Source organism: Malaclemys terrapin, chromosome 9 (assembly GCF_027887155.1).
Source record: "Malaclemys terrapin pileata isolate rMalTer1 chromosome 9, rMalTer1.hap1, whole genome shotgun sequence".
Classification (NCBI taxonomy): Eukaryota; Metazoa; Chordata; order Testudines; family Emydidae; genus Malaclemys; species Malaclemys terrapin.
This window is the reverse complement of record NC_071513.1, coordinates 47,310,053-47,325,365: the sequence shown is the minus strand read 5'-3', so window position 1 is coordinate 47,325,365 and position 15,313 is coordinate 47,310,053. Positions and strand designations below refer to the sequence as shown.

Below are 15,313 nucleotides of genomic sequence, written 5' to 3'. Positions count from 1 at the left end.
CCATGCCTGCTAAATTTCCAGACTCATAATGGGGAGATGTCCAGAGAATTTTCAGAGCATCATCTCCTGGGCAAGCAGCCACAAGCCCAAACACCCTATACGTTTCAACAGAGAACTCTGGCTCTTAAATCTCAGACTGCGAGTAGCTGCCAACCCCAGTGCACCCACCCATTGCCCTGCACAGTCATCTTTCTGCAGGGGGACTGCAGGTGGCACAAGTCTTCCTCTTCAGCTGGATCCTGCACTATTTAGGTCAGTGAGAGTCATGCCATTGACTTCAGTGCCAGCAGGATCAGGCCCCTTATACATAGGTCTTTCTGAATTTCCACCTCGTCTACAGGGAGGTGGGGTAAAACTTAGCCCAAGTTGTATTGAGTCTTTGATTCTGGTTAGAATGCAAGCTGTCCAGCTTGTGCTCTTTACTTTGGATGATGATCAGTTGTGTTTGCCATCTCTGTACCTCATAACAGCACCTAAGATGAACTATAAACATTCAGCCCTGCTCCCTGTACCTCTATTTCATTAAACGTACATAGCATTGAAGCAGGCTTCCACTGATTGTTTCCTACTGAGGATGCTGATTGGTCGGGTTGTTCAAGCACTGGTATTCCCAAAACAGTGTTGAGCTAGTCACTGATTGGAGAATAAGATAGTAGATTGCACGTGCACTTCCGGCACAATCTCCTTTTATTATGACAGGAAGAGTTTAAGGTTCTCCATGATACATCAGGGTTGATCTTCTGCTTAGAGTTTATACCCATGTATCCCTTGACATACAGGTCGCTAACCATGCATCATTTTTTATTTTGTTCCTACTTGCTAACGATAAAGAAATAATCACTCTGGTGTGGGGGCCTTTTGCTGGCTCTCTGCATTGGGTGAATTTCACCCTCCCAGCATTCCAAGCTGGCAAATGAGTGATTCAAAGTCACTTAAATGATGCTGCCTCTGTCTTGCACTGCAGTGGTCTAACTTCACCCTGCACCGGGTAAATTGTCAATTGTAGTTTAAAGGGTTTTTTATAAGAAAGGGACCCAATCAGGTCATTTGAGCCCAGCAGGTTTAAAAAAAATCCAAAACAAAATATTAACAGAAATGTGGTGGGGTGTGTTTTGTTTTGTTTTTGGAAAATAATTCAGTGAGGATAGTTTTGTTTGGATTTAAATTTGTTCCTACTTAAATCCCCACTCTTCGCCCACCTCACCCCTGCCACATTTACTACATAAATACAGAGCAACCCCAATGCGTTTTTTGTGGCCTTCCTAAAGACGTCCTTTGTGCATTAGACTCTAGAGGTTTCCTGTGGAATATCTGGCTCTGCTCATAGATCCATAGTGACTGTCTCTTCTGTTTTGTTCTGACCCAGGTACAATAACTACGACCGAGCTGTCATCAACACAGTGCCTTATGATGTTGTGCATCGCTGGTATGCCGCGCATCGCACACTCACCACAGAGCTACGGAGACCGGAAAACGAACTCTGGGTCAAACTGAAGCCAGGCAAGGTAGTCACAGGTTGGGGGAGCATATGAGCTCACTGCATTGAGGGAGGCAGAGCACTTATTTCGATATAACAGGGAACTGGCAATTAAGACAGCTGATCTTTCCCCCTGACTTGATGTAATACTTTGGATAAGTTCCCCGTGCCTCAGTTTCCCCATCTCAACCCTGTGGTAGGATGCATTGTATCAGCAGCACACAAGTTTCCATTGCATACATTCTTACCACCAGAAAAAGTGGGGCAGAGGGAGGATGTGGCCACATGTCAAACCAAAAATAATGGGAATTCACCCAAAAACAGTGTGGGAGGAGGGCTGCCACAGATGGGGAAATAGATCTCCTGATCTGTGAAGTAGGGCCAATAAAAATACCAGTGTGAGGTAGGTTGTGAGGGTTAATGTGTGAAGTGCTTTGAGGTCTTGTAGAAGTGGGAGGTCTTATTAATGGAAATATATGAAACATGTAGAGGGCATCTGAGGAAACAGATGAGACCAACATTCCTATAAAGCTCCATCCTCTTGGGCTGCTCGCTGAGTCTTGCACTACAAAACGGTATATAAAATCAATATTCTCCCACCCCAGACGTGACTGAAGTGTGTGGTGCACAAACCATGGAAGCAGAAAAAAGAAGGCTGCACTCCAGGGTTTACAATGCCAAGGATGTGCTGTGCTTTAACCCCTTGTCTAGCATTACAATTACAATGCACAGAACCAGACCATGTTACTAGTGTGCAGATCCTAGGCATGTTTTGGCCCAGGGGACACATCCATCCAAGCCTACTGAAAAGGTTTACATATACACAAAACAGATTCAGCCAGGGGAGATTAGTGTCAGAAAGCTGCTACAATCTGCCTCTGCTCCTGCATGGCTGAGGGGAGGATGTGCAGCCTGAAAAGTGGAGTATGGCAACCCCTGAGGTTAGTGTTTGTGCCCCTTCCACTCCCACCCTCTCCCTGCGAGGTTTATAGTGCTGGTGAACTCTGCCAACAGACCACTACCATAGAAGCACAAGCAAATGGTATAGACTGTGCCAGTACTGTCTCATTGTTTCTTTGTACTCCGCTGTGTGTCTGTGTTATCTGTCGTCTCTCATCTTCGATTGGAAGCTCTTTGGGGCTTTTTCTTCTGCATTTATACAGCACTTAGTGCAGTGGTGCCTTGGTCCATGACTGGGGCTCCTAGAAGCTACTGCACTGTAAATAGTAATTCATTCTTCATTTCAATGCCTATATATCAGGGGTTCTCAAACTGGATGTCGGGACCCCTCAGGGGGTCGTGAGGTAATTACGTGGGGGGTCATGAGTGGTCAGTCTCCACCCCAAACCCTGCTTTGCCTCCAGCATTTATAATGATGTTAAAAATATTTAAAAGTGTGTTTAATTTATAAGAGGGGTCGTACTCAGAGGCTTGCTGTGTGAAAGGGGTCACCAGTACAAAAGTTTGAGAACCACTGCTATATATTAAGCAGCCCAAGGGCCATAACTAATGTTTCAATGTGCCATTTAGGTCATAATCTGTTCTAATATGTCCTCTGTTCATGTGGACACTTCTTCACTCCGTATTCTCAGTGCTTTTCTCCTCTTATGTAGGCGCTGTTTGTGGATAACTGGCGCATCCTGCATGGGCGGGAATCATTCACGGGATACCGCCAGCTGTGCGGGTGCTACCTGACGAGAGATGACATGCTAAATACTGCACGCTTCCTGGGGCTGCAAGCTTAACATAGACTCAGCAGCAGAGAGGCAGCAAATCCTATCAACTACAGTGCTCCTGGGACTTTGCCTCACCAGAACTAACACGTTTTAAATACCTCGAACACCCCCATCCCTGCCAAATAGTTCTCGGTGCCTGGGGGAATGGGTGGGAGCTAAGGGTCACCAGAGCTTTACCTGATTGTCAGCTGTGGGGCAGAGGAGGAGACCTCTCTTGCTCCCACCCCCATGGCCTTTCAGCACAGTCTGACTCTTCTTGAGAAGGAAGAAGCCAAGGAGCTGAGCTGCAGCTGGAAATGCTCACAAATACCAGCTGATGCAAAATTCCAATCAAGTGCCTTCTGGATTTTAAATGAGGTGGTAAAGCCCTCACGTTCCCCTAGGTGTTTTGTCAGCAGGATTCATTGCACAGGGTAGGCCAAAGTAGCTATTTGCCTTGTTTTGACCTTGAACTAGACCTTTTTCCAGCTCGAGAGAGAACAAGAGGATCAGTTTGGTCCTGCGTGAAGTAATGCAAACACCAAGTTACTCCAGCATGAGGGTGGTGACAAGTTTCTCTTCTCTTTCCCGCTCCTTAAACACCTCCCCTGGCCCCACCTGTGTGCATGCATTTTGGGGCATATACAATGTCATCCTTCTCCAGTAATTGAAGGCAAACTGTGCTGACTGATGGCCCAAATGGATCAGCCAGTGTAGTATGGAACCTCTCCTCTGAGATCTGTGGGGAAGAAGGGGAAGTGAGAAATTTCTGGGAGGGAGCAAGGTGCGGTTCATCAGGCAGCAGTGCAAGGCAAGGGCAGTATTTCCCACACCCCTCCTTGGTTTGAGCAGCAGCAGGCTTGTCTCCACAGTTCCCCCAGCCTGTTGCGTTACCTGGTCAGTTTCCCTGCACGTGTTTCTTGCAGACTTGCTGCTTGGGCCTTTCTGTTCTCCCTGCCTGTGGGCTACAGGCTTAGTGCAGGGAAGCTGGCAACCTGCTGCTGGGAGAGGCTTAGGGTCTTACACCATGTTTTCCTCCAAAGGTCGCTAACGAGTTGCCTTTCAGGCCCAGAAAGGCATGGATTGCATAGGAGTGTCTGGCATTTTAAAGGGACGCTGTCAAGATAGAAATTCTCTTTAAAAGCAGACCCTTTCCTGTTACTAATGATAGCTGACGATGACCAATCTCGTTTATTTTTCACTCTTCAGGCTGTTTGTTTGCTTTTTCACCTCACTAAGCCTGGAAAATGAAACAAGGCTGGTCAGTCTCTCTCTCTGATTCTCCTGAACTAGCCAGCTGCTGTTGTGCTACAAACAGAGCATGGGTATGTTTACCTATAAAGCCAGTGGTCTTCATTTAGTTCACATACAGATGAATGTCTCCTACTACTAGGGTTCATAAAACTTCTCCTAAACCTACTTGGGTGAAGCTATTAGACAGTGTCCGTTTAAGGGACTTGCTCCCCTAGACAGGAAGGCTTCGCATCAGTCATTAGGGTTTGTCAGGGAGTAACTGCAGTACCCAGTGTAATCCCCCAACTGGGGATATGTGCAAAAGTGATCCATTAGCTGTTAGTTCATGTCTGCAAGCTTGGGTGAAGAGGGTCTTTTTTCCAGTTGTGTGTTTCCCAAGACCCATGGCCTGGAGGGTTCCAAAGAGGATGGAGCTAGGCTATTCTCAGTGGTGGCAGATGACAGAATAAGAAGCAATGGTCTCAAATTGCAGTGGGGGAGGTCTAGGTTGGTGCTGGCAGTTTCTGCTATAGGAGGCAGCTCTCAATTTTTGTCACAGCAGGAAGGAAAACAGCCTCATCAAGCCCTCTGCACAGAATTCTCCTCTTGGTCCACATGGGGACTGCCAGCAAAGTGCACATTTTTGAAAGCCTTTTACATGTAAAAAATGGATAAAAGCAAAAACGTTAAAAATCAGCATTTTGGCACTTCATGCACCTCAAAGAGTGATACCGCCTGGACAGTGCCACTTTCTGGCCTTTGGTGCTTTTGCTACAATGATGTCTTGGGTTCTAAACATTGCATGGGGCAGCGGGTGATTTCAAGAACAGCCTAGATATAGAAACGGGTGGAAAAACCTGTTTGTATTGAGTGTTTTAAAACTGTAGGGAGGGAGTTTGACTTCGAAAGGTTAGGCCTGAAGCACAGCTGACAGCTTTGCATTTGAGAGAGAGTGGAATTCATGAATTCCTTCACAGCCTGGGGGGATGTTCTGTCCGGATTTTGTTGGAATGGCAGTGATGTTTGCACACGGCAAAGTGCTACCAGATTTCCCGAGTCCGAATCTCTGTATTTCAAAGAGCAGCACTGTAGGTAATACAGCCAGTGACACTCCATCTTCTCTCCAGTGGGGCCAGCTGCTCCCAGCAGCACTTGTTACTAGGTAAGGCTCTGCTACTTCAGGAAGCTCAAACACCCAGGACTCAGACTAGAGCAAGGGAGAAATTGCCTCAAGGTTATTGATGAGAGACTGGAGTGAAACATGTGCCTTTCTGATAGGTAACAGGGGTATGGTAGGTGTAAGCTCCTCTGGACCCAGCGGACTGAATAGATGGGGGACACCGGTCTACCCAGGAGCGACTCTGCTGGAAACTGAACCCTCCTCCCTAACTTGCCGGAAGTGACTATACGCTCTCCATTATAATGACGTGGTCTTGGTTTGTTTTCCCCTTGAAGCACATGGTGGGGAAAGCTATGTGTACGCTTCTGAAACACATTTTCCTGCATGTCCTTTTCAACTTCTCCTAACCTCCCTCCCCAGCAACAAAGGTGGAGGGGAGAGAATTTGGCTTAACCTTCCTCACCACCCTTCCCCAGAACTTAAGAAGTTGGAATTTCTTCTAAGCAACTTGCTGGAATCAAATATTATTTGGGGAAACAGTATTTCTTAGTCACACACTAGCGCTTTGTCAAATCGATGCATTTGTCTGAACGCCGTATCAGTAACAGTGTGTTCCACATGATGTTCTGTGATCTGTCTTTGTATTCAAGCTTTTCAAACTCATTTTTGGCTAATAAAATAGGAATTGCTTCTTTTTTTCACCACAGTGAGTTGGAGGCTCAGGTCTGTGAGTGCGTGAGTATGGGACTTATCCCTCATCTGTATTACACTGATCCTGCCATTACATGTGCTCTGTTACATCGAGCCGGTCCTCAGTCCAAACTTCTTCAGGGTTTTTCTCCTCCCAAGGATCTTAAATTTCCAAGAGTGACTTGGTCTTGGTAAACTTTTTTTGGGAGGGGAGGGGGTAATTTTCCTCTTTGCCTGAGACAAAGTAAAGATGCCAGGTTGTGATATCTTTTCATGGAGTAGTACCTACTCTACAAGTAGTCCGATTGAAGCTAATATAAGGTGTGACACATGCAATGCTTTGGAAGCAATATAATAGTCTTGATTATTCCTTGAGATGTGATGTACTATGGATGCCTGGAATATTCAGATTGTTGTATCAAATTCATAAAGGTTAATAGGTATGGTTATGGGCTGGCTAGGGATTGTATTCCTGGCTCAATGGGGGATGCTTCCTGCAGGAACTGAAGTCACTTGGGGGTTATAATGCAAATCCCAGTACTGAAGCAATGCAGATGCATCTTTTTAAATGCACACCCAGGGGAAACAGCACCCAGACTGATGCAATTTGGTTCAAAGGTCTTTCCAGACAAAGGACTTGAAAGGGTTCAAAAATATCAGCCCTGAGGAGAGTCACTCACACTTCAGTCCAAGACCTGACATGAGACTGACCAAGAGAGAGGGTGCCTGAAGTACTTTAGTCCTTTCAGTGTCTCCATGGGGAGGATGGGTGACTGCCTAGTAAGTTAGTCCTGCATAGAAGCAATTGATTGTATTACTGATGTGATTTCTCTGCAGTGCTTTTGTTCTGAATACATAGTACTTTGCTTAGCTGACTGGTGCCTCCCCCCCCCCCCCCCCCCCCCCCACACACACACACACGAGAATAGGATGACAGGAGCTGAACTGAAGTCCGTCCTGCTGAGAGCATCACCGTGGATTGCAAGAATCTGCAGCCTAAATCCCCAGTCTGGAGAGAGAGAATTGAGACTGTATCCCAAGGAAGGTGACGGCTAGAGGTCTGAGGCTTACATAGGGTGCCCTTCAACAGGCCATGAAGGGGTCTGAAGTGCAGTTACATTGGGGACTGTGACATAGGTACTATCCAGTGTGAGTGTGGGTATATCACTCTGCCCCTGCAAGAGAATTAGATGTGGAGTTGGCCACAGGCCCATGTGTCTCCAGCTTCATATTCTGGTGATAACAGGGCCTGGTCTGCCAAGGAGCTTGTGATCCAGGGCCTTTTGTGCCAGCTGGCCAGCCTGAGGGCATAGGGGGACATAAGGGTTATAGGGATCCCTGGGGTCTATTACCTACGTACTAGTCTGCCACAGAATGCCGTGCAAGATCTCTGAGCACCTGTGTCACACTGGCTATCATAAGCATTGCAAGATGTATGTATGGGAAATCTGTGAGGAATTACATGTGTATATATACTGATGATGGTCTCTAGGTCTGAGAGCTAAGGCAGGTTACCAAAAGGTGACTCACATATTCCTGCCCAGCATGGGGCAAGAGACGCTTCTCACGTGGGCTGGTCACCTGCATGAGTATCAGAGGTTCACAATGGATGCTCACTTGTAGTCTGAACAAAATGCTAATCAGTGGATTGGTTGGGGAGGGGCCAGAAAGAAACAAAACCAGCAGGGGCATTCTGTTTACAAGTAAAGACAAAGACCTTTTGGAACTCTCTGGGTGCAGCAGACAGATGCCAAGGGGAGAAGGGAAACTGCCAGTGGGTTTGCTTCAGGGAAAGAAATCTCAGCCAGGCTTGGCTGAAACCACTGGGAAGAACTTTAGGTGAGATGGGCTTCTTTCTACCGGAGGAGAACTTTCTAATTACATTTAGGCCCTAGAAAGCATGTCATGATTTTATTTTATATGTAACCATTTGTCTACTAATTCTGCTTGCTGCTTCTCCAACCTCTCTCCTTTGTTAAATAAACTTCTTAGGTTTGCTATAAACATATCTAAGTGCTGCGTGTTAAGCCAAAGCTGTGCTGCAGGGTGTAGTCAGTAAGCTGTAGTGTATGGTTCCTTGGAGAACAGCAGGTCTGGTAATTCTGAGTGTCCACAGAAGCAGGGGTGGGATGCTACAGGGATGGTTGGAGGGGTTGGGGTTTGGAGTGTGCCTAGTGCTAACCTATAAAGGGAGAGCCTGTTTTTTTATCCCTGGGGTTTTGGGTCCCTGTTCTCTCTTGATCCTGGGGCATCTTTAACTTCTGTCAGGTCAGAAGCCTGGAGCTGGGCATGAGAGGCCACAAGTCAAGGTCTCCTCTTGACCTGCAGCATTCCCCAGTACCAACATTAAGGTGACCTGACACTCACCTGTCCCAAATGCTCTCACAAGAGAAAATGTAGTCATCTCTTCATTTAGAAATTCCTATTGGAGCCATCACTGCACCTGCACGTCCTCCATCATTAGTCACTTTCTGGAACAAGAAGGCTAACGGCATATTGGGCTGCATTAGTAGGAGCACTGCCAGCAGATCGATGGAAGTGATTATTCCCCTCTATTCAGCACTGATGAGGCCACAGCTGGAGTATTGTGTTCAGTTTTGGTCCCCCCCACTACAGAAGGGATGTGGACAAAGTGGAGAGAGTCCAGCAGAGGGCAACAAAAATGATTAGGGGGCTAGGGTACATGACTTACGAGGAGAGGCTGAGGGAACTGGGGTTATTTAGTCTGCAGAAGAGAAGAGTGAGGGAGGACAGAACAAGAAGCAATGGTCTCAAATTACAGTGGGGGAGGTCTAGGTTGGATATTAGGAAACACTATTTCACTAGGTGGGTGGTGAAGCACTGAAGTAGGTTACCTAGGAAGGTGGTGGAATCTCCATCCTTAGAGTTTTTAAGGCCCGGTTTGATAAAGCCCTGGCTGGGATGATTTAGTTGGTGTTGGCCCTGCTTTGAGCAGGGGATTGGACTAGATGACCTCCTGAGTTCTCTTCCAACCCTAATCTTCTATGATTCAAGCAGTTGCTTGGCAGCTGGGGACCTGTGCGCCAAGGCCTTTTTGCCCCCTGCCCAGGTGCTGGTGCCCCACCCTGGTGGCTGGCATACATGCAGTATAGGACCCACAGCAGTTGGAAGGTGGAGCTGTTATCATCTGCTCCCAGGCAACAGGCCCAATCCCATGTGCCTGGTTGCTGCTCCAGCACCGCCTCTAGGTCCTGCTCTCACCTCCCTGTGTGCGCCCAGAGGTAGAAGCAGAGCCGGGCCCCGCTCTCATCTCTGTGAGATATTGGAGACCTCCTGGACTACAGTTGGAGGGCTTGGGTGGACCCCACGGTGTTCAGCCAGTGCACGGGGTTGCCCATTCTACTTTTCCCCAGTTGTGTGCTCCTAGAGGTGAGGGCAGCCTTGACCCCCACTGCTCTTGCTTATCCCAAATGGGTCCTGCAGGAGGATGCTCCCCACCCTCTCCTCACCCCAGGCCCCTTAGAGCTTGTCACTGGGCCCCCTGCTATGAAAGCTCTCCCAGCTGCCCCCAACACAATACCAGCTAGGCCACCTCTGAACCATGCCCTGAGAACATCTACATATGCTTGACTTCATGCCATCCACTTCCTTGCCCTCGTCTCCTGCCCTGACCCCAAATCGCAGGCCCTGCTGCCACCTACCCAGGGCCAGGAACCCCAGTGGGCCAATCTGTGCACCACTCTGGTTCCATGGCCCGCTGGGGATATTGGTTGGTGAACACAGATGCATACTTGACATGATTCATGGACTCTGACACCCATACCTTCTGCGCCAAGGGGGAGACCCTGGCACACCCTAGGGTGTGTCAGGCTGCAGCCCCTCTTCCAGCACTTTTCCCCTCCCCTGTTGATCCTAGCACACCTACGTGTGGCCCCACAAAGTCATAAGACCTCCTCATTGACCTTCTCCTGGCGCCAACCATCGCTCAAGCAGGAAGCAGGTGGATGGGTGGGGCTCTATTTCTGGTCCCTCATCAAATCACACCTGTGAGCAGAGTTCCACTGACTCCTTAGCCACCTGGGAGGAGCGTTGGGCACTGTCAGGGGTTCTCTGCTCAGCGTCCCTGGCTGGATCCCTGATTTTTTGTCCTCTGACCCTGGTTTTCCCTTGGTTGTCCCCAGAATTTAATCAGTGTTTCCTCCCCTTGGTTGAGAGAGCAGATCTTCAGTTGTTGTCCCAGCCATCCCAACACCCGCAATAGATACACGCCAATCCTTCCACCTCTGTGTTCACAAGGGTTTTCAAGCAAGTACTGTCAATCTAGGCAGAAGGCCATTCCACAGGGACACACAAATCCAGGCCAGGTGCTGCATTTCTAACATGTCCCTGTGAACCTGGTCCTGGACTCAGTATCCTGGGCTGTTGGTATAACCCAATGTGGCAATTCTTACCTTGTTGTGCTACATTAATATGCTAAGTTCCACCCATCCCTCTGCTGTAGGTAATTATTATCTGTGGGAAACTAACACACAGGCTAAGGGATATGCTCGAGGTCATGTAGCACATCTGTGGCAGAGCCAGAAATACAACCCAAAACTCCTAGTCTCTGCTTTCATTGCTAGACCACACTCCCTCTTATGACCTGAAGAGGAGAAGTGGGGCTCCGTGGGCCAAAGAAGTGCTAGGCACTGTGGTAGAAGCTTTTTGGAAAAACAGACCAGACTAGACCTGAATTTCTAATGTGGTTTTTAAAATAAATAAATAAATAAAAATAAGAGGTAGAACAATATCCTGTTCTTTTGCAGGGTGAGGGAACCTTGGGCCTTTCTTACTTCTCATAAAAAAGCCAACAATTTTGCTGATTTTGCTTTTCCTTTGCAGGTCACCTTTAAAGACCAATATTGTAAATAGTGCATGGGGCATCAGAGTCTGAGCTTGTCTTGGTTTTGAGAACTTAAACCACAAGCTCTTCCCTGTTGCAACATATTACAGGATCTGAAGCCCATGCTCTTGTCATAGCCTGAACACTTCTGCTAGTACCCTGGCGGCTGTGAGCTTCCTATTCAGTTGGCCAAATGCTAACTCCGGGGATACGTTGGCAGGGAATGGAATCGGTGCATGCAACTGACAATAGGAAATGTGAGACGTTTGTGGCCACCTGCTTAGTTCTTGGCAGGAGCTGTACAGAAATGGGAGGTTAACCTGGTGTAACAGACACTGGCACCAGAGAGAGAAGACTCAACTTGTCTTTATTTCAGATTACAGCGTTTGCACTGTTCCCTGGCCTGCCAATCTTCCCAACCCCCTCCTTCCCCCCAATATATTGGATATGTTCACCCACTGCCCAAGTGTCACTTAGTTCCTGCTGCACCTCCTGCTCTTGCTGAATTTCCATCTGAGTGGGATGTGATGTCTATACAAGTCAGATCACTGACCCATCTATTTCCCCCTGACCTACGGTGGGATGGTGTTCTTGTGGCCTAGAAGTCACATCTTTTCCTTCTCTTCTCAGAATCCTCATAGCAGAGGTCCAGGGAGCCTGAGGAGGGGAAAGGCCCATGCCAGCATGCTCTCTCAAATGCTTCTAGTCCTTCTGCGCTCTGAGGAATATGCTCATGAACACAGCAAGACTTTGCAAGAACTGCAGCCTTGCTCTCTTCTGCACTCTCCTCCCCCAGCTCAAGGGGACTCAGTTAGTCCTCTCTTGCATTTGCTCTCTTGAACAGCTCTAGCCTAGAGGGCTGCAATGTAAGAAGCGATAAAACAGTTATAATTTCTTTCCCAGTCTTCCTAGTAAGTCTCTGGCCCTGTCTACACTGTAGCAGCATAAATATGGCTCTGTGGTATCAGCACTTCCTACATCCACAGAACTGCCTTTCCATCGCTGTAGTTCACCTTCCGTTGACCTAGCTGTGGCTGCCCTGGAAGTTAGGTCAACCTTATGATGTGCTCAGGCTTGGGGGAAAAAACCCAAGCAACCCAAACCTTCCCTCTGCCAGCCCCAGTCAACAACACCAAAACCTCCAGCATGACAGGGACCAGCCGGGCCAAATGTGAATGGGTGGTATTGTGGCACTGGCCTGGCAGCTAAACTCCTCCAACCCCCACCCCTGAGACATCTGCCATAACCACTGTAACAGGGCAGCCACCTCTGGAGCACCCCTTTGTGGCCAGAGGCCACTCAGCAGCACCCTGCCTCTGTGTCCCCTCTTGATTGTTCAGTTACTCCACCATCATAGTCCGAAAGGTGATTAAAACACTCGCCTTCTGGGATCCAGTTTATTTAGTCTTTGCACAAACTAACCCTCCTGCCAGTTCAGTCTCTTCCCCCTGTCCCCTTGGTAGAGAGTCCTCAGAGCTGGGGCCCAATTCAAAGTCTCCAGGTCCCAACCCCCATGCATTGTCTCTCTCCCCTTGGGTAGGAAGTCCCCAGCCCTCCTTCCAGGAGCTAGGCACCAAGTCACCAGTCACTCCCAGGCTTTACCTGCCTGGAGTTCCACCTCCTGGTCAGGGTTTTCCCTGATGTGTCTACCACAGCCCCCTGGACTTTCCCTTCTCTTCAGCTTCCTGCTGTCCTCCAGCAGGTCCTGTCCAGGCTGTTAACATGGCACAGATGGGATGGAGCAGTTCCTTCAGTAAGCAGGGCTGGCTGACCCCAAACCTCCAGCCCTTAAGGAGCAAGCCCCCATGTTTGTGTGGTTCACTGCTCTGGGCTGGCTGAGCTAAGCGTTGGTTGGTGTGTGTGTTTTGTTTTTATTTTAAGTAATGGTAATGGGAGCTGTTCTCCTATTTACAGACTGCAGATCACATGCTCTGTCTAGTTTAAGGAAGATGTGGGCAGGCCAAGCTTCCCAGTGCACAGGGCCTCAAAATTCTTTAATCCAGCCCTGGTTCTGTGATGGATTTACTGTGGTTTAGAGCCCCCTGATTCCTCAGAAGAGCTCTCTTCAGCTTGCCTTGGATGGCGCATAATACTGCTTTCCTGAAGCTGCTGGACAAGAAAAAGAAAATCACAGGGTCCAGGCAGCTGTTGAGGGCCGAGATGCACAGAACAAGCTCATTGGTGAGGTGGAGAGCCTGCTTCCACTGCGTGCTGGAGATGACATCCAGCTGAGCCAGAATGTATGGCACGCGGACAAAGTGATAGGGGACAAAGCACACAGTGAAGATGACCAGGACCACAAAGGTCTTTGTGATGGCCCTGCTGCTTGTCCTTCTGCTCTGCTGCTGAACTTTCCCTGAGGAGACTTCATGGAGCTTGGCAGATATCTTGCCGTAAAAATAGAGGAAGAGCAACAGGTGAATGAAGAAGGTAGCCACGGCGATCATGTTGAGGGCTGCCCCCAGTGGGCGTTTGCTCCTGAAGTGGAAGCACTTGTTGGCACAAGGTCTTTTTTCCCTAGTCTCGAAAAAGAAAGGCAGCGTGAAAATGGCATAGGTCAGCCAAACCACCCTCGCAGCTACTGTGCTGCAAGGCAGGGTGTGGATTTTAAACTGCTGGAGTGGCCGAATGATCTTCAGGTAGCGGTCCAGGCTGATCAGGCTGAGGAACATGATGCTGACGTACATGTTGAGGTAGAAGAAAGCACCAATTACCGTGCAGAGGATCAAAGGGCCACTCTGGTTTTGATAGGCCACCCGGAAGGGTAGGCAGAGGGAAAGCAGGAGGTCCGACAAAGCCAGGTTCCTCATGTACACTGTGATGGAGGTCTTCCTCTGCGTGTGGCGCCAGAACACCCAGAGGGCCAGCATGTTGCTGAGCAGGCTGATGATGAAGATGAGGGAGTACAACACAGGGAGGGTCACTGCAAGGAAGCCATCTTGGATCTCACAAACGGAGCTGTTTGTCTGAGGCTGTGTGAACTCAGTGGCAGGAAAAAGAGTGCTCCAGGAGCCCATCGTCTGCACTCCAGGGGTCTGGAAAGACAAGGGAATGTGCGGTTGTTTGAATCCACAAACTTATTAGGTGTTCATTCACTTACGGGGTGAGCGGTGTATAGTTATTCATTCCCCATACTTAAGTGCCCATCACTGTGGTATCTGGGTGCACTGTGGCATTAGAAACCGAACGTCATTGGTGAAGCCAGCACACTAGGCACTGAGCCAAGGACCTGTAGGGCCAGAAGCATGAGTCTGTACAGCTTGAGCTAAAGAGCCAGCCCCTGCATGCAGCTGCTGCTGTGACAGACTCACACCCTCTCTCCCAGAGCGAGCCACACACCACACTGCTCAGTGGATTGGTTACACTGAAGTGCCTGTGGGGAAGGCCCTGTCCTCCTCAGCAGATTGGCCACTTCTGGGTATTCTGAGTCCTGCCTCTGGGTGACAAAGAGGGGGCCTTTTGACCCCTTTTGCTCTTGCTCTGTAGTGCAGGCTGCTGTCCCAGATTGGATACTGGACTTGAGGTCCGATCCACTCTGGCAAGTCCTTTATTCTTATTTTGGAGGTGAGATTTACTCAGCAGAAACGATGTGTATCCCATGCTTCTCAGGTAGAAGCAACCAATGAGAAAGCAGCATCTTTTTGAGGCTCATAAATTGGGGACAGCCTACATGAGGGTCATACACAGAGCCCCATCACTCTATATGCATCCGAAGAAGTGGGCTGTAGTCCACGAAAGCTTATGCTCAAATAAATTTGTTAGTCTCTAAGGTGCCACAAGTACTCCTGTTCTTTTTTTAGAGCCCCATCAGTTCAGTGCCTATGAATTCATGATGCAGACTAAGACCTTATTAATAGATGTGAGACTGTCTCGCTGCAGGAGGCTGGGTCAAGACCTCTAGAGTTTTACAGTGTCACAATCCCAGGGCTGCTACACTCCAGTACCATTCTCCTTGCCTCACCTTGGAAACCGCAACTCAGTATCGTTATTCTCTATTCTCCTCTCTGCAGCACCTCTCATTTAACCTCTGTGGGCCCACTCCTCTCCGAATGCCCATTTGTGCTCCTGGTGGTGAGGATGAAGATAAAGAAGTAGATCGTTGGGACTAAGAGGCACCATCAAGGAGAGCAGCAAATCAAGCAGGTGTCACAGTATTTGCATCCAGATTGCACAGATTGGTTAGCTGCGAGCATTGTTATCCCTCCACCACTCAACTTGCATTCCCCAGCTGGTGA

The 15,313-nt window shown here is 48.7% G+C and overlaps 2 protein-coding genes across 6 annotated transcripts in view; one reads left to right on the top strand and one right to left on the bottom strand.

Annotated features, from left to right (window-relative positions):
• Window positions 1-6,251, top strand: part of TMLHE (trimethyllysine hydroxylase, epsilon) — a 47,800-nt gene extending 41,549 nt beyond the window's left edge. For all 5 annotated transcript variants that reach the window (XM_054039344.1, XM_054039348.1, XM_054039345.1 and 2 more), the window contains 2 exons: window positions 1,367-1,505; window positions 3,091-6,251. In XM_054039344.1, the coding sequence (XP_053895319.1) occupies window positions 1,367-1,505; window positions 3,091-3,222 (271 nt within the window). In that variant the 3' untranslated portion in view covers window positions 3,223-6,251. The remainder of the gene's footprint in view (window positions 1-1,366; window positions 1,506-3,090) is intronic.
• Window positions 6,252-13,042: 6,791 nt separating this feature from the next.
• LOC128842815 (probable G-protein coupled receptor 34) lies at window positions 13,043-14,095 on the bottom strand. The gene has a single exon (XM_054039008.1). It carries the CDS (start codon window positions 14,093-14,095, stop codon window positions 13,073-13,075), a length of 1,023 nt encoding a protein of 340 aa, XP_053894983.1. The 3' UTR covers window positions 13,043-13,072.
• Between the last annotated feature and the right edge of the window lie 1,218 nt (window positions 14,096-15,313).

Coding starts and splice junctions, on each gene's coding strand:
- LOC128842815 (XM_054039008.1), bottom strand. CDS start 14,095: ATGGGCTCCTGGAGCACTCTTTTTCCTGCCACTGAGTTCACACAGCCT.